Source organism: Harpia harpyja, chromosome 13 (genome assembly GCF_026419915.1).
Source record: "Harpia harpyja isolate bHarHar1 chromosome 13, bHarHar1 primary haplotype, whole genome shotgun sequence".
Taxonomy (NCBI): Eukaryota; Metazoa; Chordata; class Aves; order Accipitriformes; family Accipitridae; genus Harpia; species Harpia harpyja.
The window spans coordinates 18,596,010-18,623,482 of NC_068952.1; the positions used below are offsets into that span (position 1 = coordinate 18,596,010).

The 27,473-nt window shown below is 49.1% G+C and overlaps 1 protein-coding gene and 1 long non-coding RNA gene across 6 annotated transcripts in view; both read left to right on the forward strand.

Annotated features, from left to right (window-relative positions):
- LOC128150014 (uncharacterized) overlaps positions 1-13,726 on the forward strand; it is a 58,456-nt gene extending 44,730 nt beyond the window's left edge. For 2 of the 5 annotated variants that reach the window (XM_052805762.1, XM_052805761.1), the window contains one exon: positions 13,458-13,726. Coding sequence is in view for 3 of the 5 variants with exons in the window: in XM_052805761.1 (XP_052661721.1) it covers positions 13,458-13,586 (129 nt within the window). In the remaining 2 variants the exon portion in view is untranslated. Of the gene's footprint in view, positions 1-622; positions 677-13,457 lie in introns of those variants that run through there. The other 3 variants (XM_052805760.1, XM_052805759.1, XM_052805763.1) reach the window with 3 other exon arrangements.
- A 732-nt stretch (positions 13,727-14,458) lies between these two features.
- On the forward strand, positions 14,459-27,243 carry LOC128150015 (uncharacterized). The gene is made up of 2 exons (XR_008237912.1): positions 14,459-22,873; positions 25,433-27,243. It is a non-coding gene; the product is annotated as an uncharacterized LOC128150015 (long non-coding RNA).
- The last annotated feature ends 230 nt before the right edge of the window (positions 27,244-27,473 follow it).

A 27,473-nucleotide genomic window follows, 5' to 3' on the forward strand; every position in this document is an offset into this window, starting at 1 on the left:
TGGAATAGAGCTGCAACTCACCTGATTATTTCTGTAGTTACACAAAGTAATTGCTGTTTTAAGTACATCCTGTTTGCCAAGTTGTGCGGTTCATATGTTATGACAGCTTTAATGGCTCTTACACTATATGGCAAAGGGATTTAGGGCTGTGGGCAGGTGCTTTTTTACCTTGTTTTTTAATTCTAAATAAATAAACATAATGAAAATAACTGTTAAATAATGGGAACATCCATATTTACATTAAATAGACTATTTTTTTCTTCATAAAAGGAACATAAATTCACCTGCTTCAGGGCAAAGTCTAACCACTAATTGACAGAAATTAGGAAGATACTTCCTTTTAAGCAGTTGTTCCATCTCTTTCTCTGTGGAATTTCTTGTACATTCTTTTGAAACCCAGTGTATCAGCCACTGCTAAAGGACTCTGTGGAGGTTGGGTGAGACAGTCTCAGATAAAGTTGATTACTTGATGGCCACCTCTGGTAATTCTTAGTCTTTCATATCTCACTTAAGCATCCATCCATCTTGTTTGCTAATTAAATGTTGATTAAAAGAGACTCACTAAACCCTCCCTCTTTCTGTTCCCTCATGCTACTAATCCCTGGACTCTATTCTCTTTCAGAAGATGCTGCTCAAGAAGAATTGTGGAGCGCAGACTAGAGTTATTAAAATTCATGTAAGTTGCCCTTTTCTGGTGCAGTTCCTTCATCTTTCCACATATATCTAAATGTGGTGATTCTCTTTGAATGTCTACACCCAGAACATTATTTCTGGAGGTTTCCTGTGGCTTGATCAGCTGCATAACAAAAGTTGCTAGTCTGGAGTATAGACTGTAGTTGCAATTTAGGTTAGGTGCTGATGAGGCTAATAATACATTGGCTTCTCCATTTTGGAGACAATGCATTCAAAGCTTCCTTAGAGTGGAAGTCTGCATCCTCTGCTGTGAGCTCATACAGTTATGCATAGCTGTCCTGTAGGGTGTCATTTGGATCCTTCTTGACCAAGGGAAGTGCTGATCTGAGGTAACAAGTGGTGTTCAGTAGGGGTGAGAGGTACTGGTAGATAGCTGCAGAACAGGGATTATATCTGCATAATGCACTGGTGTCTGCAGAACTGTATGGGATGTGGGACTGGATGATGGCAGATGAGAGAGCTAGATTGCTTGAATGGCTTTGTAGCTGGGATGGTGCTGCAGTGTTTGAGCATCTCCTGTTCTTGAGCGCACACATGCCTAGCAGGGCTAGGTTTGCTCAACTTTCCTGCTTGTAGTTTGTGCTGCCTGCACCTCTGAGTCTGTCTCTAGTACCCCATCCCCTGACTCTCCAGCCAACCCCTGTCTCCTTTGTGGGTACCTTGGCTTTCTTTCCATCAGTGCTGCATGGTGCTGTGGGAGATGTGTGTGTGACCTTGCACATTGCAGCCAAAACATGTGCCTTGGTCCACTAAGCCCCATACGATCTTCAACATGTTTGTGATACACAGGCAAAAACAGGTCAGGGTGAAGAAACCAGATAGCCTTTGTGATAAAACTGCTACTTCCACTGCAGTAATTATAGCCTTGCAAGAGGGATGAATAGCAGACCAGGATCCTTCAGGGTTTACACCTTGCCTAGCAGGAAATGGGACTGATGCCTTTGTGTATCCAGAAGTGCTGCTGTTTATTGGCATGCTGTTGGGTGCCCCTGCCCATCACTGCTTTGTGGGTGAATTTGGTATTTGAGAGGAAGAGGAGCAGGTGGGGCTGGCTGGAGTCTTGTGCAGTGCTGGATGGTATTCCTCCAACTCCTTATATGCCTTCTGCCAGGGCACTTCAGTCCTGTCTTCCAGCAGGCCCAAAATGGCCTGATGCTTCTGATCATACAATTAATCCTGATCTGTTATGTATTCTCTTGTGCTCCCGCCTGGATTGTTTTCAGTAGAGCTGTTGTCTTCAGTGCCCTGTGAGCTTTCCCCAGACTGTGCCTGTCCTTCAGACCTACCGACAGTCTAATCCTGCTGCAATGTTTTAGCATAACTTGTTTATTACCTTCCTTTATCCCTGCCCCATGTGCTTTTGCTGTTTTTTCTGGGTGTCACTGGACTGCAGCTATTTCCAGTGCTGTGTGGTGGCAGTCCCCCAGTCCCTGGGGTTTCAGCAATGCCTCAGTGGGGTGGTTTCCTCTGACACCTTGAGCTCCTTGCAGCTTACTCTTGTGCCCCTGGAGAATCTGAGAGGCAGAATTATCCCTTCACTCCCTACAAAGTCCATGTCAGCTTGCACTAAAATAAACAGCAGAAACTGAGAGCAAACCCTTCTAACAGATGGCACAGAATCCACACTTCTTTGGCCAACCTTGCTGAGCTAGGACAGTGCCTCTCTACCTGAGGTGCTCATGTGGTTTCCATGGCAATAACATACAATACTTCAGTCTCTTGTTGGTCTGTCGTGGTGGCAGAGCTGTTAGGTAAAGGAGCATTTTTGCTTCCATTTTTCAAATGATTGTAAGTGCCTACTTTTGTGTACCTAGCTTAGAAAGGAGGCAGCAGGTCCCTCGCAGAATACCTTGCTGAGGTGCCTCAGCTCTGGAAGTGGCTGAGAGAGGTCGGTACTTCTGAAAGATAATGCTGTGCTCTCATCATATAAAGGGAAACCTCAATCCAGCCAGTAAGACATGCTTGGCACAGGGTTCCTTCTCAGTGTTGCCCAGCAGCAGGACAAGAGGTAACGGGCACAAGTTGAAACACAGGAAATTAAGGTTGTCCAGAGAAACTGTGGAGTCTCCGTCAATGGAGATATTCAGAGCATGCAAGGACATGGTCTTGGGCAACTTGCTCTTGCTGACCCTGCTCTGAGGAGAGGGGTTGAACTAGGCTATCTCTAGAGGTGCATGCCAACCTCAACCATTCTGTGATTTCTGGCTCTTGCCCAGCACTCAGTAATAGAGTCAGAGCACACCAGGGACACTTGGGAAGGCTATTCTGAGGCCCTACTGAATATGGCCTTTTGCAAAGGATGATAGCAGGAGGCAAGGTGAGAGGCTTGGTTCTCTGTTGCTGAGGGTCTGGTGACACAGGTTCAGTTTTGGGACTTTGCCATTGTGGTGAGGGTGGAAGAAATGAAGACGGATCTCTCATAGCAAATGGGTTGATGAGGTGTTAGGGGAGGAACCAGGCAACTGTCTGCGTGTCTGAACAGGAAACATCACCGTGTGAACCAGTTTGCTTGTGTCACTGTAGCCCTGAGAAGCCCTGATGCACAAGTGCTCCTGTTTCAGCATAGGTAAAGAGCACTCAGTCTCTTTCTGAACTGAGGTGGGCAGTGACATCCAGACAGCGTACAACTGTGTGGAGATGCAGTGAGTGAACTTATCTGGGGAGTAGTCAGGCTACCTGATGGTTTATGCTGGGGATTTGAAGCAAGGAGCCCTGATTTCTCCCCCCATTTCTCCTGCTGCTGAATAGCTTCAAGGAGAAGGGGTTACGCTTATTCCCTCCTGTGTGAGGCAGATGATGACAGTTACCTGCTAGTAACATCAGTGAAGCTTTTTCATACTGTTCTTGCTGAGGACAATGTCTCATGTGGTTGTGAGCTAAGGCGTGCTTTTAAAAATACCCTTCTGACTGATATTTTGGTTGCCTTGACAACTTGGGCCTTTGCTGGCATGTCAGGATGCAAGGTGATTCTCTCTAATGCATCATCCCAGCTACACTCTTCCTCCCTCTTCTGCTGGAAGAGCCTCCCATGGGAAGGTGAGGTAGAAGGGCAGTGTCTTTGCCCTCTGGCACTGAAACACAGTTTCACTCCTTGGAAATGTTCATGGTCCTTGGGAGTCTTTCTCAAGCAGGTGACCTAGGCTGGGTTTTGCTCCTCTACATGATGTTTTGACACTAAGGTGCCACCTTGTTGTTGTTCCCTGTACTTCAGCTTTCCATGGGTCAACTCAGGCAGTGTTAGGCTACAACCTTTCCACTTGCTCAGCAGTTCTTCTTAAGCAGGATGATGGGACAGTGACAAGTGTGACAAGTCTAAGAACCTAGACAGATTAAGGCAGAGAGATTAATTAACTTCTCAAATGTGCAGCAGTTCAGTCGTGTTTTGAAGTGTTTTCAGGAATAGCGGCTGTGAGAGGTCAGGGCTTACAGTGAAGATAAAATAATATTAAAAAAACCCCTCCCTTCTGTCCACCCCCCCCAGTAAAGGATAATGGAACAGGAGAATCAGACCCTGCAGGCAGGTGAGCAGAGATAAATTGGAGGTGACAGCCTGTGAATGAAGTATGGATTTGTGCATAATAGGTGTAGCATAGCACATGTCAGTGGAAGGTGGGGGGTAGACATGGGCCTGCATGGGTGTTGAACAGTGAGGTGGGCAATGTGTCTGTGCAGACCTTGTCACTGGTGCCCCAAGGTGTCAGCCAGTGTAATGTCTAACTGGAAGCAAGGTGCTGTGAGAGGGGTTGCACACATGTGCATGGGTATTTTAGCATCCAGAGCACGTTTGCGTGGTGCACTTGGGTGTTGAGTGGAGAGACTTCCTTAGCAGTGGAAGGGGGATGACTGTATGTGCATATGCTTGCAGGGTGTAACTGCCTCCACCTTGGACCAGGCTTGGTCAGCTGTAGCCAGCTCTGAATGCAGAGACCCATCTTCCGGAGTCTTTCTATAATACCACAAGTCTTCAGTTCTCCAGGCCCTCCTGGGATGAAGGTTACAAGTCTGTCATTTAGTCCTATTCTTGTTCTTCCTTCACAAACTCCAACATGCAGTCTTTAAATGGGATTGGTGGAGGTAGGCTTATCTCAGCAGCAGTAGGTGGGTAGAAGACACAACTGGCAAGCCCCTGGGTATCTTGAGAGCTCTTGTTGGGGCAGGCAGAGAGGGAATAAGGATTTCAAGGCCAATCTGATAACCTGGCTGATCAGAGAGATGTTTTCTGCTATGTGAAAATAAAATAAGAATTTAAAATCACAACATAAACCTCTTGTGTTCTTGCCTTGATCTTACCAATGTTGAGAACGTCCTCTGCTTGGACAGGGGCCAGATCCCTGGAATGACTTCCCTGTCTCTTATCTGTTGTGTCTGCATCGTAAAAGGCCACTGCAGAAATATGCTAGGTTTTCTTCTAAAACAAGGGACCTTTTCAGCTTGGAGCTGAGCAGGAGATATGCTGGCCTGAGCCTTCTTGGCAGATGCCTGAGCTATTCACAAATGAAAGGCATACTAGGTGACAGAGTATTGGTGCAAACCTCTGGTTCTGGCTGCACAGCACACACAGATATATGTTGCCCCTTACATTGCAGGCTCCCAAGGTGCTTTCCAAACATTGCTAAATGTAGCATCCCAGAGGCAGATGAATGTCATCATTGCAACTTCAGAATGAGTTAAACTGAGAAACCAGCAAAGAATGTGACTTGCCTGAAAAGAGACAGTGTGAGGAGAACTGAAGTCTGGGCTTTGATCTTCAAACCACATTCCTTGAGCTGTGTCCTTATTCATACCATATCGTGCGGTCTAAACAGCTCTGACATCTCAGGCAGCAAAGATCCCAAACTGCACCTTGCTAACAGTTTGTCAAACCCTCCTGGTTGTCTTTTGTATGTGACTGCCTGAACCTGCCCTTTAGAAGCAACGAGACTCATCTCCCTGGCTAGTTGCATCCTTGGGTTACTTGCTGAGCAGAGGCCCTTCATGGAGATTTTAGTACTCCAGTTCCCTAGGCTGGCTCTTGTCTCCTGTTGATGGGTACACCTCCACTGAGCAAAATGGAGAAGGTCCTCTGCTAAGTGAGAGCATGAATATCCATTGCTTATTGGGGAAACCTGCTCCCCCCGTGCTCCTCCCAACTCAGCCACTGAGCTGCCTGCTGAAGGTCTCTGTGCAGTGATAGCTGGTCCTGGAGAACCCCAGCCCTTGGTCTGAATAATTACTGACAAAAGACTTTGTCCAGAGTTTCCCCAGTGTAGCCAAGGTGGGAATGCCTCTGTCTGTTAAAAACTATCCCAAACATCTGGCTCCAGACATTCTTTTATTTAGCATTGCTTTTATTGGATTTCATGGCAAAGGCTAACCAGCCTTCAGCCTGTCCATAAGCAGCCAGAAGAGGGACTGTCATGTCTCTCTTTTCTGCTTCCTTAAAGAGAAGAATTTTTATTGCTGTGTGCTTTTCATAAATTCCTGCTGTGTATGCCCTTGCATCTGTTAAGTCATGTAAGTGCTTGCAGAATAGACATTGTGGAATAACCAAGAGCTCTGTAATCCAGACAGCACCATGAAAGTAGTGAGTGGCTGGTGAGTCAGGAGACTGACATCCTATTTTCAGTGCTGTCCTTGCTTGTGGTCTGATGTGGGTTGTGCGTCTGGCTTAAGAATGGGAGGGTGGGGAGAGGTAAAAAGATGATTAGGACTGAGGTGCAGCCCAGTGACTGGCTGCTCCTGGGACATCTGCCCTTTGTGTCAGTGGTGGCTGTGGCTAGTGGCACTGTGGTTCAAGGGGGCTGGGAGGTGGCAAGGCATGTTTCACAGAGGGGGACAGATTTGGTGACTTTTGGGTCACACCTTGGTAATGCAGCAGAGAGAGAGGGGTAGGGGATGGCAGAGGGTCACAGCAGCTCTGCCACTGTTTTCTGGCAGAACTTCAAGTCCAAGGTGGCAGATCAGGCATGTCTTTTACCGCTGCATACAGGCCCATTGCAGTTGCTCCCAGCTCCCCTTTGTTCATGTGGCTGTGGGAACCTGGCACCTGTTCCCTCTCCCAGTCCCCAGAGCTGTTATCCTCATTTCCCACACACCTCCTATGCTTGGCTTCCAAGGCTGGGGCAGTTTGTCCAGAGGCAAGCGCACTGTGTCAGCATGTGTTCACAGCCTGCTCATGCCAGGGTAATTAATACTCACTTTGCAGTTTTAATTTGGGTTCCCTTTAAGTTGAAAGCAGCATGCTGCTCTGTGCCAGCCTGCCTGGCCAGAGGCAATTGGGTTGCCCTGGCCTCATGCAAACTGGAAGCTACACATGCCCAAGTAGGTACCACGTGCTGGCTCTGGGAGAAGCATGATAGCTGGGGTTCCTGGCCCGAAGGGAGGAGGACTGCGAGGGCAACTACTGTGATCGCTCTGGAGGGAGGATGTTCCTCCCACACAGGGAGGGCTGGAAAGGGGAAGGTGGGAAGGAAGGAGAGGACAAGGTAGTGTCACTTGTGTACAGACCAAAACTGCTAAGGACTCTACTCGGACATAGTTGAGAGATTTAGGGACAGATGGTGCCTTGCCTGTGCTTTCTTGAAGCTCCTCTCGTGCCTGCTCCTCCTCCTGCTCAGGCACATGCAGACCCTGTGGTGTGTGCAGGAACTACTGCAGGTGTGTGCAGGGAAGCACAGGCCATTTTGTATCAGGAGAGAAAGTGGGGACAAGACACATCTCACTAGTAGGGGGATGTGGGTTCATTCACTTGTTCTTAAAGAGATTTGTGTGGCCTTCAGAGCATGATCTTCACTGGGACCCTGGAGCGGTCAGTTCCCCAAGTTGGCCAGGGAGCACTGAGAACCTGCCCCTCTGAATGATCCATCTGTCCCTTTTCATCATGCAGCTTCCTTCCTTCAGATTGTCAGGCAGGCAAAATCAAAGCTTGCAGTCAGCTCTCTCAAAGGCACATCTCAAAGTCGTGTGAGAGGAGAAGAAAGGCTTATCATGCTGGTGCCACCAAGGACCCATAGCTGAAACTGGCCTATTTCTGCTTTTGGGCAAGTGACCAGCAAGCATCTGCTAGGCCCTTTGAAGTACCTTCCAAAAAAGTTCAGTGTTGGCTGTCTGGTGGCACCTCTCGAAGTCTGATAGTTGCCATTTATTTGACAAGCCTGTGCACACATTTGCAAATGATTGATAGATTTTTTTTTTATGATTTTTTTTTTTCCTTTCAAAGAGGAAGAGTGATGTGTTTGTAAACTGTTGGAACTGCTCTTTGCAATGTGGTTGTGTACAAGGAAGTAGGTGTTAGGCAGCCTTACGCTGGTGGAGGAGGACAGGCCTTTCAGCATTTTACGGAAGGGTAATGGAGTACACAGGAAAAGAGTGCTAACTGCAAAGTTCTGCTTTCCTTGTCAGAACAGTGTTTGAATTTGACCTTCCCTTTTCTTGGAAGAGAAGGGAGAAGAGTAGTCTTAAAATGAAGTTCTGTCATGGTCTATCTTCTAGCTATCCCCTGAAATTAAACTGCATATGAACCTAGGGGTGGAGAGACTTTCAGGAGGCAACGGGTTTGCCTTTGAAAAGTTATTCTTTGAGCTGCTCCAGGTCTGTGACTGGAATAAATTGTCAGAGGCCCTGTTGGAATTAATGAAGAAGAGTTAAATGTGAATTGCTGCTGGAGGAGCTGATCCTGCTTGTCAGTGACTATTTCTTGAAAACTGCCTGAAGTGAGACAGTAATTGGAAGGAAATCACTTCTCACCAGAAGGTCGCAACACCTAGGTGTTAATTAGTTCATCCTGACTGCCTGACTGTGGTGTACATATTATGCACAGGAGAAACTGAGGCACAGATGTCGGGGAAGTGGCTTGGTCAGGACTGTGTCTGGAATTACAGACAAAGCTAGCAGCAGGTATGAGGGTGCCCCTTCCCTTGCTCTCAGCTGATGGTTTCACACATCAAAGTTGAAGTGTCAGCAGTTTCTTGTCTAACCACCTGGCAGGGGTGAGAGGAAGGAGAACAAAGTGGAATTAAAAGCAGTGTACCTGTAAGTGCTCCACTGTGGAGTCTGACAGCCTTTACTCTCTCTGTGCCTTGCCTGAATATTGGTACTACCTCTGGCTCTGTCCGCTCTTGGGCAAGGTGACTGTCTCACAGGCAGCATTGCAGGCAGGCATCTGTCTTTGCCAAGGCTCTTCTGGGAATTTATTCCTTTCTGCACAAGGGGGTGGTGGGAATTGGATGTGCCTGTACAACTTGCAATTACATGGTGCCTTTCATCCCAAAGGGCTTTTAACAAGTGAGTCTACAGGCTGCAAAGGGATCGTTCACCCACCTCTGAGAGGCATCCAGCACTGGAAGGCAGCATCATTTAAACGGAGCTCAGCAGCATTTCCCAACCACCAGGGCCCAAGGATAGGAAAGAAGGGACTCCTGTTCTGGATTGGCCCTGAGTAGGGGATGGGTTGTCAGAGTGCACAAGCTGATCCAATTTTGAATCCTGCCAGGATACTAGAGCTTTTATGAAAGAGAATGAAAGATTATTAAACAGGGCTTAGTTTCATATCACCCCTAGCACACCACTCCCTTCTAAGACATTGTTGTGTTAGATAACTTCATTTCCCCCCTCCTGTGGGGATTGTTACTCTCACAGCTGAAAGCATGCTTGGAGTTGTGCTTGCTTTTGCTTTGTCTGAAGAAGAGAACCGTAATTCTGTGGAATCATGAGTCCAAAATTAAGTTATTTCACAATCTGCATTTGGGATATTTTCCGAGACTTCATAAGGGTAAGGGATGGGCTTCTAGGAGGAATGTGGGTTTGTATTGGTAGATTTATCCTTTACCTGTTTATCTTCTTCCTATGTACTTTTTCCTTGCTGAAATGTATAATTACGTTACAGATAGATTTATGGAGCAGTTGCCCGTTTCTCTGTTTTCTGAGGGCTGCTAATATGATTGAAATTCTGTATTTCTTCTGTGGTGTTTAATCTCACTGGTCATCTTTGAGGCATCTGCATCCAGTCACTATCTGTACCATCTTTAGGTGTGCTTCAGATATGTTTCAAGCCTGGTTGCTTATTTACCACCTGTATTTAATGGTGATAATGCAATTGGTGACTACAGTACAGGTTTACAAGAGTGTATATGTAGGTGTGCGTATATGAGGGAAGAAGTGAGTGTCTGGGTGCATGCTGACAAGTGTGTGTGACTGAGGTGGTCTGTGCATAGTTGCTTGAAATGTATGTAAAACAAGCTAGCTCCCTTAGGAGCTCATCTAACTCAAATGAGGCATGCAATGAGGCAGCATGGGTGTCAGCAGGTACTGAAACTTCTGCTTTGGATAGTTGCATGAGCAAGTGATGAGCTGTGCTCCCTTGGACTGTCCCCTGGATGCTGGTGGAGTTCAGGCCCTGCTTGGCTTGAGTTACGATGTGAGTGGACAAGATTTGTATGAGCAGGGACAGCTCTCCTTGTAATTTCTAAGTCAGGAGGAGGTCTGTGTGTGCACGGAGGGATGTGGACAAGTGTCCAGGGAAGTGCACGTGTACTGGGGAGAACCTGAGGCATGTGAGAGCAGGTGAGTGTGTGCAAGTGAGCATGGGTGTGTGACAGAGTGTGCATCCGAGCATGTGTGCCCTCCTGCCTGCAGCTGGGTGCTTGTATCTCAGGCCATTCTCCAGCTGTGTAAATATATTGCTTAACAAATTGAGGGCTCTGGTTAATGATTGCCATTAGCGCAGGGCTCTATTTTGTGCAAGTTACCCAGCTGCCTGAATGCCATTAGAGTGAACGCGCTGGCCTTTAATGTCAAGCGTGGAGTGTTTGTGCTCTGAGGAGCCTCTGCAGGAGCTGGCCTGGGGTTGCTCAGCAGGGCCTGTCAAGCAGGTTTGTGGCAAGCTCCCTGGGGGCCTGCTGCAGCAGCAGCAACTCTTAACAGGCTTCCTTAGTCAAAGCAATGTACCAGGCATCATAGGCTAGTGCTGGGTGCCCAAAGGAAAGGGCAGACTGGCTGGGACACTTGCCCAGACTTACAGAGAGGCAGCTGTCCCAAGCAGTGGGGTGGGAGGAGTGTGTTCCCCTCTCTGGCAGCCAGCCCTACCCATCTTCGGTCTGGGAATACATCTACAGAGCTTTGTCTTGTGCTACTCATCAGAGCCAGACCACCACATGCTGTGATCCCAGATGGTGTCGTGGACTAAGCCAGATCAGGCCTGGTCATTCCTAGAGCAGGATACAAGCTCCAGAGAAAACATGCTCTTCTGCAAGAAGAGAGTGGAGTGATTTGGTGCCAGTGCTTTCTTTTCTCCAGCAAGGTCCCTAGCAGAGGTGCTGTCCTGTCAGTCATGGAGTTAGGTGCAAGACAGACCCGTGCTGCTCAGAGTTATAAATGCCTGCAGATTGGTCAGGGTGTTCCCATGAATGAGGGCAGTCGCATTACTGCCTCTCCTGTTACGGCCTACAGTTGGACACAGGCCCCTTCTCACCTTGCCGTTGCCTGCTGTTGTGGTGACTGCGCTGTTGAAAGCCAGCCATTGTCTTGTGCCCGCTTGAGAGGTGTCATGATGAAGAGGTAGGATTGGGTGCAGTTTGAGCCTTACTTGCAGCTGCCCGACCACCCATGAATCTCTGCATCCTCCTGTGTCTTCTCACATCCTTGTCCTTCACCTCAACCCTTGTTCTGTGCCCATCTCCCTCGTGGTGCCCTGGGAGGGCTTTCTACCCAACACATTGGCCCCAGAAGAAGGCCCAGAGAAAAACCCCAGGGCCACTTCCTACCTAAAGCCTGGTGAGTTCTGTGGATGACTTTCGTCTGTCCTCTGGACCTGTCTTTCCCCAGCCTCTTCTCCATCTGCCAGAAATGAACTGATTCAGCTGCCTTCCCTAATCCTGTCTGGCATTTCAAAATGGAGGGGACTGCCAGGTTCTTTGTTCCCATTCCTTCTTGGCACTGGCAGGGGACCTTCTCTGCTCTGGAGAAGGACAAATGTGCTGATTTATTCTGCCCCTTAGCTTTCAATAGGGGTTGCTATGTTACTCTCCAGCTCTGAGGCTTGCCAGAGCACACACCATATATAACCCCACAGCAGGTGGCTATTGAGTAAAGGCCCTTAAATCTGCCTCTCTTGTTTCTTATGCTGCCGGCCAAGGTGTCAGGGAGATGTAGCAGGGCATGATTTGCTGGCTGAAACTCCAGGCACAGCTATGCCAAGCAGCATGTTGGCATTTTCCATTCTCAAGTGCCCATCTTAATTTGCAGAGGAGGTACCAACTAGGCAGGAACATGCTGCCCACACTGGCTTTTAAACAGGCCCTTTCTGACATGAAGGCTGCAGCATGGGGCTGAACTGTGACAAAGATCTTGGAGGCAGAAGCTTCCAGATCCTGCTGCAGTGACTGCAGCACCTGGGGCCTGGCTTGGACACTTCTGTAGCACTCTCTAATTTGGCATGACTGTTTGGGTAGGCCTGACCATTTGAGCAGCTTTCTGGGAAAAGTTGCATGTGCTTGTCCTGTGATGACAAGTTAAAATCCAGCCAGGATAGAGGCAGGTGGCATCAGAACATCACCTTGCCATGCTGGTATGTGCTTGCAGCTGTCTGATAGACCTGACTTTGAAGTGCCAAAATGAACCACTGTCTTAGAGGAGACAGCAGAGTTGGTAACTGTTACTAAAAAGCCTAATTCTTTGAGGAACAGTCCCTTAGTGCAGACTGAGCAAGGGAAACCATGGGTCTTGCTAGAAAAGGCCTAGAAGAGGCAGCAGGGAGGCATGTAACACCAGCGCCCAGGCCAGATCTCCTCTCACTGGGTTTTTTCTAACCTTCATGAAAACAGTGGTAAAGCCCTTCCCAGCAGTGATGGGAGTGAGATGAGGGTAGGGGACATTTGCACGAGTTTCTGAGCTGCTGAACTTCCCAGCATGTGGCATTCAGTAGCTCACACCTATCCCTGGGGAATGAATTCTGCAGGGTCATGATTAAATACTCTGCTGGCCTATAGACCTGTGAGACCTCCTCTCCTGGCCGAAGAGTGTGAAGCAGCTGCCCCATTGGTGCTTCTGCTTGCATAAGGAAAGAAACAAAGCAAAGTTCCTGAGAAGTAAAACGAAAACACTTCCTATTTAACAGAGTGGAATCACTTCTTTGGGACCATAATTCCTCAGGGATCCACAGGTCCCAGCACAGCCTAGTGGGGAACAGCATTTCTATCCTGTCACGCAGTGCAGGAAGTGCAGACGTATTTCTTGCCTCCTTACTCTGGATCTGCTCTGACCATGCTCTGAACACTGGGAGCAAAAGGGGAGAGAATGGTCTTTGGTGGCCATGGTACAAACCAGGCTGTAAGGCCTTCAGGTGGGATCTTTTCTTCTGAGCATCTCTTAGCCATTCCTCATTGAACTGTGGAGGCTGGAGCCAAAATTCAGGAGAGTTTCAGTGTGTCTGGGACTTTATCGATGAAGAAAGGGTGATTTGTAAATCCTTACTGGAGAGTTGTTGAAAAATAGGACTGAAGAATGAGCCTTCAGAGATGACTTGGTTTATCTCCCTGCTCTAAAAGTATAGTAGATCCTCCTCCAAGACCAAGTGAATCTGAATTTAGCTTTTCCATGCGATACCTCCATGTGAAGCAAAGTGCTTCACTGCTTATGTTAGTGCCATTTGCTGCAAGTACAAGCATGACCACCCATTCAAGTAGGTGTAATTGTACCAGAGAGGGATGTGACAAAGCACTTGAGGCAAGATGTCACTGTTTGCAGCTTATATGAGCACTGACTTTGTCCCTCTTTTTATTCCCATGCAGAGCATTAATGGAGGCCGCCCACCACCCCACTTTGTGTATGATCCATCCACCTTTGCCTTCCGTTCCCTCAGCACCTTGAAGCCGCTGAGCCCGATAGCTCCAGTGGAAGAACCGTCATGTGCCTACTGAAGGAGTTTCTCCAAAAACCTCAGGAACTATCAACCAACCACCTGCCTGACAGGGAGGAGGGGAGGTGGTGATACCCAAGGGGATGGGAGGGAGAAGGAGACAATTACATATGTTTGCAATAGAGCCTCTCTGGCAGCATATGGCTTTGCAGCAGTGACTGCTTTCATACCATTGCCATATCTGAATAGTGGCAAAGGGAGAGATTTTTGTCTTTCAGGGCAAAACAAACCAGTCAGGTCCACAAACTGCAAGGGCAACCACCAAGGTAGTGTTAAACATGGGGATGGTGGTACTTGAAGATATCCCTGAGGGGTTCAGGGGCTAGTATGGCCTACATGGCAGCAGGGGTGAGTGATCAGGGTGTGAAACCAAGTCCAGTCAGTTTCCCAAGAGTACCTGAGTCTACAGTGCTTTGCTATAGACCTGACCCTTCTCCTAGTCAGAAGTGAGCTCACGGTTGGAGACAGAGGCTATACAGGATTGCCTGAAAAGCAGGAAGATCCTTCTCTGAGATTGTTATAATTGCATTCACTTCAAGCTGTCTTAAGTGGAAGACCCTAGGAGAGGGAGGTGGGAGGGGGTAACTGGCACATCTATCTGTGTGTTCCAGCTGGTCTGCTGGCAACTCAGTGGTATTGTCTAAAATGGGATTAAAATGGGAGGCATGAGCCTCCCACTTGTAGATCGAGGGTTAGAATGTAATTCTAGAATGGAAGGTGTGTATTCAGCTATCCAAGAAAACACAGTGCCTACACGCAGTCCTCAGCATCATCAGAGAGAAGAACTTGGGGGTGACCATGTGCTCTTGGGTCTCCTCTCTGCTGAGGCTGTGTTCTGGGATATGCGGCACTTCCCCATAGCATTGTTCTGTGTTCTGGGATATGCAGCACTTACCCATAGCGTTGTCCAAATACCCTGCTGCCCTAACATGATGCTGAAGGTAACTGGTATCACCAAACTCAGCCAAATCTAATGTCTCCAGCAAGCTTTCCACTCCCCTGTTATGCTGGCTATTAAATTCAAGTAGACTCTTCTTGTATCAGTGGAACAAGTATTCCCAGATGTAGCATGGAGTGGGAGAAAGAGGTCTCTGTTTTGTGGCCACCTGTTGGTGGAAGAAACAGGAGGGGAGTTTGGGTGAAGCTGTGGGACGTTTCTCCATAGACAGTCCTAAGGCAGTTAGGACCATGCTACCACTGGAGTTTCACTGGGATCTGGCCTTGAGGCATGTACGTGTTTTGTGCCACAAGGCAATGGCTAATAGAACAAGCTGTTACCTCTCTTGGTGAGGCAGAGGAACAAGGCATTTCCCCTCGCTGCACCTGGTGGAGAGAGTAACCGCTTTGTCTGGGTGTTCCCTACCTTGAGCCTGTATCTGGCTGAGTGCAAGGGGGAACGAGTAGTTCACTTCTTGTCTGGATCAAGAGGAGCAACTGTGAGTAATATAAAATAATTTTTGCTTTTAAACCTCCAGTGTGGAGTTCTTTGATGCCATTCTTTCAATGAGACCGGTGGTCAGTCCAGCTGCCAGTAGGAGGCCACACAGTGAACCAGCATTCACTGGTGCTTTCTGGGCCCCCCTTCATTGAGATCCTTGGGGAAAGCTCAAAGGCTGCATAGGCCTGGGGACCTGAATCCCCTGCCCCTACCCTCCTCCCTTCCCAACTGCCTCTCAGGCAGGCAGAGAAGCTGGGCAAGGCAGTGAGGGGACATCTGTCCTGATGCAGCCCCAGCTCTGCCTGCTTTTCAGCTCCAGACTGTCACATCTGGGCCACCCCCTGCACCAGCACACCTCCAAGGGGTCCCTTGTGTTTGCTGGTGAGGTACCTCTGGCAGAGCATCATGATTCCCTGCAAGAAGTCCCTTCTTCCAACAGAGGCCGATTCCTCTGCTGATTCTTCCTGTTCCTGTAGAGACTCTGCTTATCTTGTTTTGATGGCATACTTCCACTTTTTAACTGTTGCCAGATCAAGCTGACCAGTGCAGGACAGGAAGCATTGCCCCTTTGGGCCAAATCCCTGTGCTCAGGAGAAGGGACAGCCATAGCCTGGTACCTGGCTGAAGAGGCACATTCCCTGTGCAGATGGCTGGGGCAGCAGCCCTGGCGTGGCCCTGCACCCTCAGGCTTTGCTCAGTGAGAGCTGCTGAGGTGCTTAGCCCCAGAGACATGTTTCTTCCAGCCTGTGGGTGCGACAGCCTGCCTTCCCCTGGGTGGGAGCGGGGAACAGGGATGTCCTGCCGATATTGTTGCCTTTTAGTACTTTTGTAACTTCTCTCTGTCTTTTTCAATCAGAAGGAAAAATAAAAACAACAAAATAAAGTGGAACAGCTGCTATATTCACACCTCTGGTGGGTCTCGTGCATTTGCCATCTTCTGGGTGTTTGTGGGCAGGGGTATAGGAGGGAATGGATTAGAGCGAACTATGACACAGCACTGCTACTCCCAAGTGCTCCTAAATCCCAGGCCATGTCTGCAAGAGAATGGCTTTGAAAACAAACTAGCAAGAGCTTTTCTAAAATGAATGCCAGGCTCTTTGCATATAAGAGGAGCTCCGTGTGCAGCTGCTCCCTTTGAGGCTAGCCCTGATCCGGTATATTGACCCTCGCTGGTGCTTCCCTCACCAAGAAGGTGCTTTGGCTTTTGAGTAACCTGCCTATTGCTTGGGGGTTGAATGCGAGCTGGCTGTGGGTGACCATACAGCTGGTCTTTGGCTTACAATTTTAGCCTCAGTAAGTCTTACATCTCTATCCCAAGATTCTCATCAGCCCTTTTGCTTACAGCCAGAGCACTTGTGCTCCTCTGTAGCATAACTCTAGCTCACCCCTTCCTCTGGATCTTGCTCTAAAAACTCCATCTCGGGTACTTCTAATGTGCATTCCCCACCCCTTGCTGTCTCTCTCCCACACTCCTAGCTCTGTATCTTAACCAGCATCTCACAAGGCTATTACCTATGTCCCCTTTTCCAAGGCCCCCTGAGAGATACTAGCTTAAATTCCCTTAGCAGTCCTACTTAGACTCATTCCCAGGAGGCCTTTTCTGCTCTTCTCTCCAAGCTTTGATCTCCTCTAGGCTTTCTGACATCTCTTATCTTGAAATCCTCCCCTCTCCATCAGTTGCAGCTCATTGTTAATTGGCCTTGGCCCATTTTCCAAGGGTTGTAAGGTGGACTTGCTGGCTCCCCCAAGTCCTTTGCTCTCATACGTCCTGTACAGAATCACCTTTCTCTGTGATGTTTCTTCCAAAACAGCCTGATTGCCCAGTGTACCCACCTTTGGGGCCCTAGATGCTGTTCAAAAATGGTGGGCGCTATGGCTCCACAAACCCTGATCATCTATAGGCTTCTGCTAGCGCAAGCTTGTTTATAAGTATATAAATGCATAGAGAGGGATGTGTTGACCTCATACCAGCCAGGCTGTAGGTACGGACACAGATTGTGCCAAAACCAGAGTACAGCAGGCGGACAGCAGAAAGGTGTCATAAGGCTTTGCAGTGTGCAGACAGCTAACTGGCCAGGGTGAGCTGGGGTGTAGAGCTGCTCGGCTGCCCCCAGGGCTGTAGTCTGGGCCCCAGCATGTGTTTGGGTTAAGTTCAATCCTGCCCACCCCTCATCACTCCCTGCAAGTTGGGCCTCTGAGTTAATGACAAAACAGAAGGTTTTGTGGTAAAACATGATGATAAAGCCTTGATAGACAGCTCTGAAGCTAAAAGAAAGCAGGTTAGTGGTATTCACGAAGATCTTATGGGGTACTTTTCAGCTGTAGTTACTAGTGTAGCTGACAAAGGAAGCTAAAGACATTGGCCTCATTTGGATACCAGACCCTGGCATGGGGGAAGGGTTTGCCAAAGACCGCTGCGGAAGCCATCAGCAGAAACCAGAGAAATGGGAGCTGAGCTGTGGTCTTCTGAAGGCAGTTCCTTGTTGTAGCTGCTGTGCCCTATTGCTGCCTCTGGCATACATCAGTGTGGGGCTGTTTACCTCTGTGTCTTCCAAAACACCCTGTGCAAACACTCCATCCACTGCTGGAGCGGGCAGGGGTGCTGGCTGGGGTGCAAGTGAAGCACTCTGCAAGCATGGTCAGCTTAGCATAGGTCCCTCAGGACCTCTGCTTTGCTGGATCTCCCCGCTCCAGAGTTAGTCCTCCCACAAGGTTTGGGTCATGGCTCACTGGGGGAGCCTGTAACTTCTAAGCTGAGATCTTTCTCTGCTCTGAACCAATCTCGCTTGGAGACGTGCAGGTGTTTCCCTTCAGAGCAAAAACAAACCCTGCGAAGAGAGGAGGACTGTTGTGCCAAGGTGCAGCCCTGGCATGCTGAACTCAGCTGTGTTAACCATCTGCAGGAGGGTGAATGGGGACAGGCAGCTATTTGAAGAGCTTGGCCACAGCTTCTCTGTGATTTAAGTGGGACCATTTAGGCTAATACTGTTCTCCAGTTAAAGTCAATTAATTAGGTTAATGGTATGGCCTTATAAAAATAACAGAGGGGAACCAAGCTCACAGCAGTGGCAAAGGGAGTTGTATGTGTACCCTGAGACTTGGTGAGACCCTTTGCAGCCAGCGCACAAGATCGGCTCTTCTTGTGTTGTCCAAACATTTTCTTAAACATATGTATGTACATGCATGCATACACGTTATATATATTTATGTCTCTGTATGTTTCCTTTATGCAGAAATCTCTGTACTCTACTACAGCCACCCACAAGAAGGGTGCCCTGTGCTCACCTGGGTCTGTTTGACAGGGCTCAATGTGAAGCCCACCTGCAGCACACTCACCGTCTGTGTGCTACAAAGCATGATGATGCTTGGAAAACACGCCTACCGCCCCATTTCCAACTGCATGCTGAGTGTTGACCTACCTGCCAACCTACCAGATTGACTAGGAAAACAGGCAAAATCAGCAGCACTGCTAGGGCCAGGGTTCTCACCCCAAGCTAGATGGAGGCCACTGAAACACAGCTTGGCACAGAAGCAACTAAGCAGCAGAGTTTTCAGCCGTACAGACCATCTCCTTCAAGCAACTTAGGGCTTTCCCTTGCTCTTTCTGAAGCTGCATAGCATGTTGTGGCAAGGTGTGGGGTGGAAGAATGCATTCAAGGGTGTGTATCAGGTTAGGGTTGGATGGGGTATGTGCTGATACAGTGTGGGTGTATAGACACAGAGTGCATTTACAGTGGCCTTTATATTTATGGCATCTTATTTATATTTTAAGTGGAAGGAAGTCTTGGAGGAGTAAAGGCAGTGGGCACACATGCAAGCAAGCGTGGGCCTGGCAGGATGGGTGCTGGTGGATGTGCATCTGGGGCATGGGCAAAAGAGCTTGTGCTGGGGAGGGGCATGTGCAGGTGTCTGCAGATAGTGATGCACGGAGGATGTACAAATAGGTTACAAATGCCAAGGCAAGTGTGGTGAGTACTTCTTTGCTGTTTCTGCAGTCTCAGCCATCTGTGGTAACAACTGGCAGACTTTTGCAGTGTATCTCGCCAGTAATGTTTGGGAAAAGTGAAGAAAAAATTACAAAGGCCTGATCTGTGTCCTGAGGCACTTGGGCGCTTTCACCGTTGAATTAAAAAGAAGCAGGCACCTGGACAACAGTGACTCAAAACAAAGTGACCTCATTATAAAATAGGGAGTGATTGTACACTGTTCCTTCTCAGACAAGAACTTCAGGGACATCAAATAAAAGTAGCAGGTGGCAGGTTCAAAGCAAACAACTGGAGGCAGATCTGCACAGAGTGCAGGGTTGCACTGGGGAACCCTGTGCCACAGGATACTGTGGCTGCTCCGTATTTACAGCTCTCCAGACTTGCAAAGAAAGAAAAAAAAAGAAAAATAGTCCCCAGGAAACACTACATACACAAATGCCACCCCTGGCTGAGGAAGGTGGTGAGGTGGGAGGATTTTCGGGGGTAGGTTGCTGTGCGCCAGCCCCATCTCACCCTCCTCTGCGGCAGAGTCCACTCCTGACAGGGTTCAAGGTGGGCTGGTGGCTCCAAACAGGCACATGCACTAGCAACCACCCTGCCATGCCAGCACTTCTTTGCATGCATGCCTGCCTGTTGCCTTTACTCCTCCAAGACATCCTCCCTGATATGAGGCCTCAGTGGTGACTTGGCCCTCATGTCTTTGATGGTGAGGTCGGGGATGACCCGATGCATCTACTGAGCTGCCAGTGTCAGGGAGTAGCTTGAAACCTGGGCCGTTCACTGATCTATCTGCATGGCTGCAAATGGGCATCCTACAGAGCCTGTCTGCCCTCAGTGTGTGGGTGCTGGGGCCCTGCTAGGAGGACCCCAGGTCATCAGGGCTGACTGGCATCCATCACGTCCCTTGCCACAGCCAGGCTGAGCCTGAACTGCCCATGGTCACTATGTGCAGAGGCTGGTCGCAAGGGCATAGCTCAGGCTCAGGTTTCTGAAGTGGGTCAGGTCTGTAGCAGCTGGCAGGCTGGTGTCCATGTGTCATAGGAACAAAGTGAGTTTGGTTTGAGCACAGTCTCAGGCTTACAAGATGTATATTATACACGTAATATACTTTTGGGGTGTAGGAACACATTAAGAAAGCAAGGGCGAGTGTCCCCCAGCAATTTGTAAGCCTCACATGGGAGTGAGCAAGCCAAAGAGGATGCAGCTGAAAAGGCAAGGCTCTGCAGAAGAAGTAACATCAGTGACGGGGAGATTTAAGCATGTTGGTATCTCACCATTTCCTGAGCTAGATTTTAGTGGGCTTATTCAAGAAAGGGATGAGGAAATAGAAGATGTAGATGCTTTGAAAGCTAGCTCTGGCTATAGCTGCATGCCAGCCTGGCAGGACTTGACCACATGTTTTCAGTTAACCCGGGACAGGATGTGCAGATAGCTCTGGACACATGAGGAGCCCAAAAATCTGTTTTCCTTTTTGTGGCTGCTCACATCAGTGCCTGCTGTAATAATAGCTCAGTCTGTTTAGTGCGTTGGCCAGTACAGATTGCATGTTCCTGTCTGACATGTTCACAGCATAGGAGCTCTGAGGTCAGATGAGTGGAGGAACTGAAAGTGCCATGAGGGCGGGGTGCCAAGTGGGGAGACGAATGGAGACAACAAAGCCCCTTTGACAAGGAAAGTGGTCACCATCTGCGATAGGAGGAAAGTTGCTTTCTACCGAAGGGTCCCCTGGGAGCTCTGCTTTCCTCACCCTGGCACGTCCTGCAGACACCCTGAGGTGGGCTAGCCAGCATCGATCCTTGGTGTAGAATGTCCTTGGAGCACACTGGCATGCTACACCAGTGAGTCTCACAGGAGTTTGCTCCCCACTGAGGGACAGTGAGACTTTGGTGCCCTGTATTGCTGGTGTGAGACCTATCCTTGTGTACCCACAGCTCTCCTGATTGTCCACCTGGGCCTACTGCTCTTTCCTCCTGGCCTCCATGAATGCCTCTTCTCCGTCAGACTGTGTCTTTTTCCAGGCCTCCCCTGTTCCTTCACCACCCTCTCCTGGTTTCAGGTTCCTCGAAGACCTTGCAGTGAGCCAGCCCAGAGGCTTTGGCACTGGGGTCTTGGTGCAATTTCTTTTCCCTCACAAATTTTCTCATTTCCTTCCTTGGCCACCTTGTTTCAGCCTTTAGACTCAGCAGCAATAAAGTTTTAATGTAGACAAAATTATGTGCCACTCCTGGAAATGGTTGAAGCATCTTTGCCAAATTTTTCCAAAAAGGGTAGCCAGAGTGTTCCATCCTGAACGGTTTCATTGCTGACGGGTAACATTTGGCAAGACATTGGTGATGGTCTTACCCAATGGAAGGCTGCTTGGCAAACCTGGCCTTGGCAGTGCGACCAAGCCAAATACATCAGGGCAAAACCTCGATCATATACAGCTCTTTTGAATTCTGAAAGCCTTTGTCAGGTCTTCAGCGCAGAGCCTCCACAGGCCCTGTTTTGAAGAGAAATGTTTTGTCCTTTCCTGGCTTTAAACAGTTCCCCAAAATAAACCCTCTGCTATTTACTGGCATTGTTTTCTTTCTTGCGTTGAATGCTGATAAATAATCAGACCCAGTATATTATATTCGTGTCTGCTCTGGTAGAAAATAATTACAACAATTACTACCAAATCAAAATGCTTCTGTTTCTCCTGGTGTCATTAGCATGTCCCAAACATTTTGTTCTTGCGGTTTAAAGTGCAGTAATAACATGGTCCAAGTGCAACACACGGTTGAGCGGAGCTTCCCAGCACAGCAAGCTTCCCAGCCATGATCGCCCCTGAGATGCTGCTAATTTTCAATCGTGGTGTCAGATCCTCTTCTACCGCAGGGAGAGCAACTGCTTAGCCTGTGGTTTACCCAATTTATTCTGGTAATAACTGGGCTGGCTGCGTAGCCATCTGTCTGCTTTACGTGCTTCTTGTGCCCCGCCTTCCCCAGACCCAGCCATGTCTCTGTGACAGCAGAGAGAGAAGGCATTGCTTCACCCCGGCCATGAAGGGGGTCTCCGTGCGCTCAGAGAAGGGTACAAGTGTTCCCCCCTGGCTCTGCCCAGAAGCAGCGAGTGATGCCTCCCATCTCTGCTGACCTCTGGATGCCAGGGCTGGCAGCAGTGGTGCCTGCTGCAGACATTTCCACCAGGCAGGGAAGGAAAGATCCCTTTTTAGATAGGGCACCGGTGGCTTATCAAGGTTTTGGCTGTACCCTGGCCCAAGTGAGGGGAGCTACAGCCAGTTTGCAAGGGGGAAACTGAGGCAGGGAGTGGCTAAGGCAAGGACCCGACACAAAGATAGTGGAAAGATACACATTAGCCTGAAATTGCATCCACAGATATGAAAACCATCGTGGTCACATGTCTCCATTTGTGAAGAAAAACACCGTATTGACTGGATCATTGTAAAACCTTTAATTGAAGAAGCCAAGTCCTCTCTGCCCTGTGTAATGTTATTCAAACAGACCTGCACACAACTCCTTCAAAGCAGATGCTAGCCAGGGTACAGCCCTAGATCAACAGTCATTCAGGATCAGTATTGCTTGAAACCACTGTGTAAAATCAAATATAAATAGAGCAGAGAGCATCTGAAGCAATTAGGGTCTCGGGGGAGATTCATTTCCCGTAATGAAGCCAAGCAAAGGAGAGATGATGCATCATTTCTGTAATGCAGTGAGGACATGCAGAAGCTGGATTACTCAGAAAACTCTGAGCAGCATGTATGGTTCATATTAAATCACCTAACCTTTCTATCTCCAGTGGTATTTCTGGGGCTTTCATTACTGTGGTGTTCTACAAACTGTAGCCTTGTGATTGCCTCTGGGAGACAGTGCAATATTCGAGGTAAATATGATTTCACTTCTTATGCACACCAAAATACTGAATTTTCCTGCTATTTTTGAACTGCAGTGGTACTGCACAGAGGAAAGATCCTCCCTTTGGAGCTGAAATGCAGAGCAGACTAAGCAAATCATTTAGGTCCTTAGAGAAACTGTTGGCTGCATGAAGAATTTGCCCTGCATTCTCTGGAGTCTGTCTTGATGGTCTCACGGCAAGGAACATCTTCCCTCCAAGGTGCAGGGTGCAATTCCCTAACTCCCAAAGTTGTTTGTCCATAAATGAGGTATTTGCTACCAAATTTCCCAACTCTCAGATTCCCTCAGTGCCAGGGATAGCCAGCCAAGCTCTGACCATCCAGGCTTGGCCACGGGGCAACTCGGCCAGCAGCTCAGGCGCAGCAATATGTCAGCCAACCTCTGTCTAACACTGTGCATGGGTTTTGCCCAGAGCCTCAGCTCCCTCTCACGTTTTCTTGCCATCTCCTGCTTGTCACCAAGCCACTCCCCTGCCTGGGCAATGCCAAGGCACCGCTCCTCCCTGAGCTGCAGAGCACCTCAGGCACGCACCTTGGCACAAGATCCCTGCAGAGCACTGGCAGCGGGTGCTTGGCAGGACTTGCATCACTTGCCCACCCCAGGAGCATCACTTTCCTTCAGAGGTGGATGCCACCCCGTGCTCCCCATGGCTGCTTGCAGACTGCATGCAGCAGCAAGGCTCTTGAACAGCTGGAAAGGAAATCACGTTTCTCCTGACATCTGAAAGCAATTTTTCCTGAGGAGCCACAGTGCTGGCTGCATGTGGGGTGCAGGGAGCCAAGCCCAGGAGATTCCAGGCTGACATCTTTAGGCTGAGTTTCCACCCAGGGCTGATGGGCTTTACAGCTGTGGCTGAAATGGAAAGGGAAGGGGTGGCAGAAGCATCTGCACTACCCGGGGTGTTTGAGGTAGATACTGCAGAGTGATTAATCACCCAAATCACCCATTGGAAGCACCAGTTAAAAGAATAACATGTCCTATAATTTGCTCATCATGGGAATCCAATCTGCCCACAGGCAGTGCTGTGTGAGGGCATGACCATGAACAAGGTGTTAGACAGGCTTCACACTTCTAATTGCTCCTTCAAGGAGCTTTGTCCATGTGCCAAAGTGTGTTATAGCTGTCCTTCAGCAGAGCAGGGAGCTGGGGCAGTTGAAGGGCTTTGCCCAGCACTGGGTTGAGCTATAGGAGCCTGATCTGCAGCCCTGTCCAAGGTGCACAGGATGAGACCTGAGAGTCCCTCTGTACCTCTCCAGCCTCTCTCACGATTGAGAGCAAACCTGGGAACACAGGCCAGGAGGGAGCAAGAGCTGCTCCATCCAGCTCCTGCCATCCAGGCTAATCAAGGGGACCCAGGACTTCATGGTAGCCCACCAAAGGCACCTCCTGATATTGAGCTGGGGATGCTGCCACGGGCTTCTTGCACAACCAGGCCTTTGCTCTATGAGTGATGCTGCTGCTCTGTGCAGGTGAGGCTGACCAAGGTTCTTGGGCTTCTTGCAGGATGCTGGGAAATGCTCTGGCCACATGCTATAGACTTCGGTCTTCTTGGCTGGGGCCACCTGCTGTGTGGTTGCTTGCAATTGCAAGAGGCTGGGTACCACAGACTGGGTAACTCCTCCTCCCACCTTCCTATGGCATCTTGCAGCTGCCTGGCAAAGCTTTAAACCTTTCCTTACAATAGCCACACAGAAATTAATCTTTTAAGACTTGTACATGTTGGAAGCCCCCATCACACTTTGGAGATGCCTCTGGCTGATGGCTGTGCTTCCTATGCAGAGCTGGTTGGTGGCCTGGCCTTGATGCTCCTCCGTAACCTGAGAGAACAAGACATTTTTCTTTTGGTGCTGGCACAGACAGACCATTTACGTACTGCAAAAGAATGGGGTAGTATTTCTTCCCTCTGAAAAAAGAAAAGTCTCTTGATCGCTGAATCAATCCGTCACCTCCCTCTGTATTGGGTAAATAATCTGGGCTTCCTGGGCTTGGGCCAGGAAGAGCAGTGATGGAAATACACAGGGTGTAGCTCAAGTCATCCTTTCATGTCATGAGCTTGGCTGGGCCAGGCTGTTTGGGACATGTGGCAGTGCCCATGGTGGGAACAGAGGAACAGGTCCCATCCCTCTTCTCAATGTTGTCTGTGTCCAGGAGTCCCACCACATCTGCCAGTGTGGACTCGCCCTGGGTCTGCGAAGGGCAGAAAGACACTGAGACCAGCGCCAGGCAGATGGGGATGTGCCTGAGCTGATCTGGCCTGGAACCCATGATGTCCCTTGAAGGCGGTGTACAGAGCATGTGGAGCCAGCCCCAGGAAGGCAGTTCCCCATGGGTGAGCCTCCTGCTCCCCAGGGACTTGCCTGGTGCAGCCACTTTGCCGAGTCTGGGCCAAAAAAGGGGAGGGCAGGAGGGTGGCACTGGCCAGTGTGACAAACTGCTGTTCCTACTGTGTAATCAGTTCCCAGAGAGGAAAAGCTAACAGCAAAGAGATGCTTGATTTCTCTTTCCTTTTTTTCTTTTTTTAATTTAGTAAGACAAGAGGGAAGAGTGAGCAGTGGAGACCCATCTGCATCTCAGAGGTGCGTGGCAAAGCAGCACCTGCAGCCAAAAGCGGGGCTGATGGAGCTGGGAGGAAGAGGAGGCACTTCTCCCTGCGGGTTTATAAACTCTTGGCTCGCAAAGCAGGAGGACAAAGTGCATCACCAAAACAGAATTGTGCTTGATGTCTGGGTCAGAGAAGCTCCAGCTGGGCCTGGGCAGCCCTTTCCACTTCCCCATCCCTTGAGAGCCGGCCAGCAGCTGGGGGCCAAACTGGCACCTCACCCCCAGCACTGATGGGAAGGTGAAGGAACCTTGGGAAAACCTGGCTCTGGCTGGCTGCTGTCGGCTCAGCAGCAATTGCAGTATAAAAAATATTTCTCCTCCCCACCATGCCCTCCCCATCTCTGCCATGGTCTGCTTCAGAGGTATGAAGGCAGCAGTAACTGGCCACCCCAATGGACCGGAGACTGATGGATGAGCCAGCTACCCTGAGTGCCTGCCGGCTGGAAGAGGAGACTGACTATGAGCAGATGATGGGAATTACAGCTGGGTAAACTCAATACCACGTTAACCCTGTGGGGTGTGAGCAGGGTCCCTGCCACATGGGCATGCAAAGCACCAGCTCTGGTCCATTCCCCCTGAAGGTGGTGCCTGGCACTGCTGGGGTGTCCCCGTTACACTGGTGGGGTGATAATGCAAAGCCTTCCCTCACCTTCTCCCTGGCTCTTCTCAGGCACCAAGTACCCTGCCATAAAACCAGTCTTTCCCCGCATGCCCCTGTGTATTGCCATTTATTACATTACAAGGGGAGAAGGTGGGCCTGGTGCTTTCAGGGATTTCAGGGTGTGATGCTGGGCAGTCACTGGGGTGGGCTCAGATGGCAGCAGGACTAGGGAGACTAGAAATATCTCACGGTACAGTGCCCTATGTGCAATAAAAAGCCAGCAGCCCATTTTGGTCAAACCAAACAGGGCCTTTTGGAAAAGCATGCCCTAAGAGGAAATGCTCCCAGAGCAGCCTATGGCCCCCAGGTAATAATGCTGTAATCGATGTCAGTGCACACAGTTAACCACTACAGGATTACCAACTCCATAGATTTCAAAATCCTGAATAAGGCCTCAAACCTCACAGCACTGGCTTAAAAAATAGATTAAAACTATGCAGTTTGGAATCTGATTACTTATCCTCTATTTGGGTTTTTAAAACTTTTGGATACAGCTGGGCTGCATTTTCAGCTTCTCTTTGCATCGCAATTGCAAGGTCACAATAATTACTCCATAGAAGGGAGCTACAGGGTGGGGGTTTTTTTTGAAGGAAGCTGAGATTCTTATATATTTACATTTACAGGGAGGGAGCTTTAACAGTTCTCTAGGCTCTGAGAGTCTGTTAAAAATTGCAAGGGCCACTGATATAATAATAGATTAACCTCAGACCAATTTATGTGTGTGGTTACTGATCACCTGCTCTAAATGAGCTCACTGCAGGAAGTGGACTTGCCTCTTCAAGGAATGCTGCATGTTTGGAGATGTGCCAACAAAGCATCATTTCCACTGGAAGCATTGTCACGGAGGGAAAAAGTGAAATTTATCTCATTGCCCAGGAAGGCATAAAGGCAGACTGATAAATAATCAGGTGGTGAACCAACTACTTGGCAATAAGTGGTGAGGCAATCGCAGTGCGATGAAGGCTAATAAGAAAATATGATGTCATGCATGGCTCTGCTTTGCCGAAGTATGCCGCTCCCTGCGGAAAATCACAAAGAACTGTAAAAACAAAATACGTTTGTGCTTCAACTGGAAACTGAGGCAATAATCATTATGGTGAAGTAGCAACAGAGCTTTTGGTTGGACATCTCAGTTCCCCTCCCAAGGAAGACTGTGCCACACATTGGTCAGGCAGGCTGGAAGACAAAGTGAATGTTGGCTGCCTCTTTACGTGCCACAGCCTCTGAGCTGCTGTGCGGCCGGAGCAAGCCTAGAGGGAGACCCTGAGGGTGGTCCCACAGGGGCCACAGCTTTGCATGTTATGGT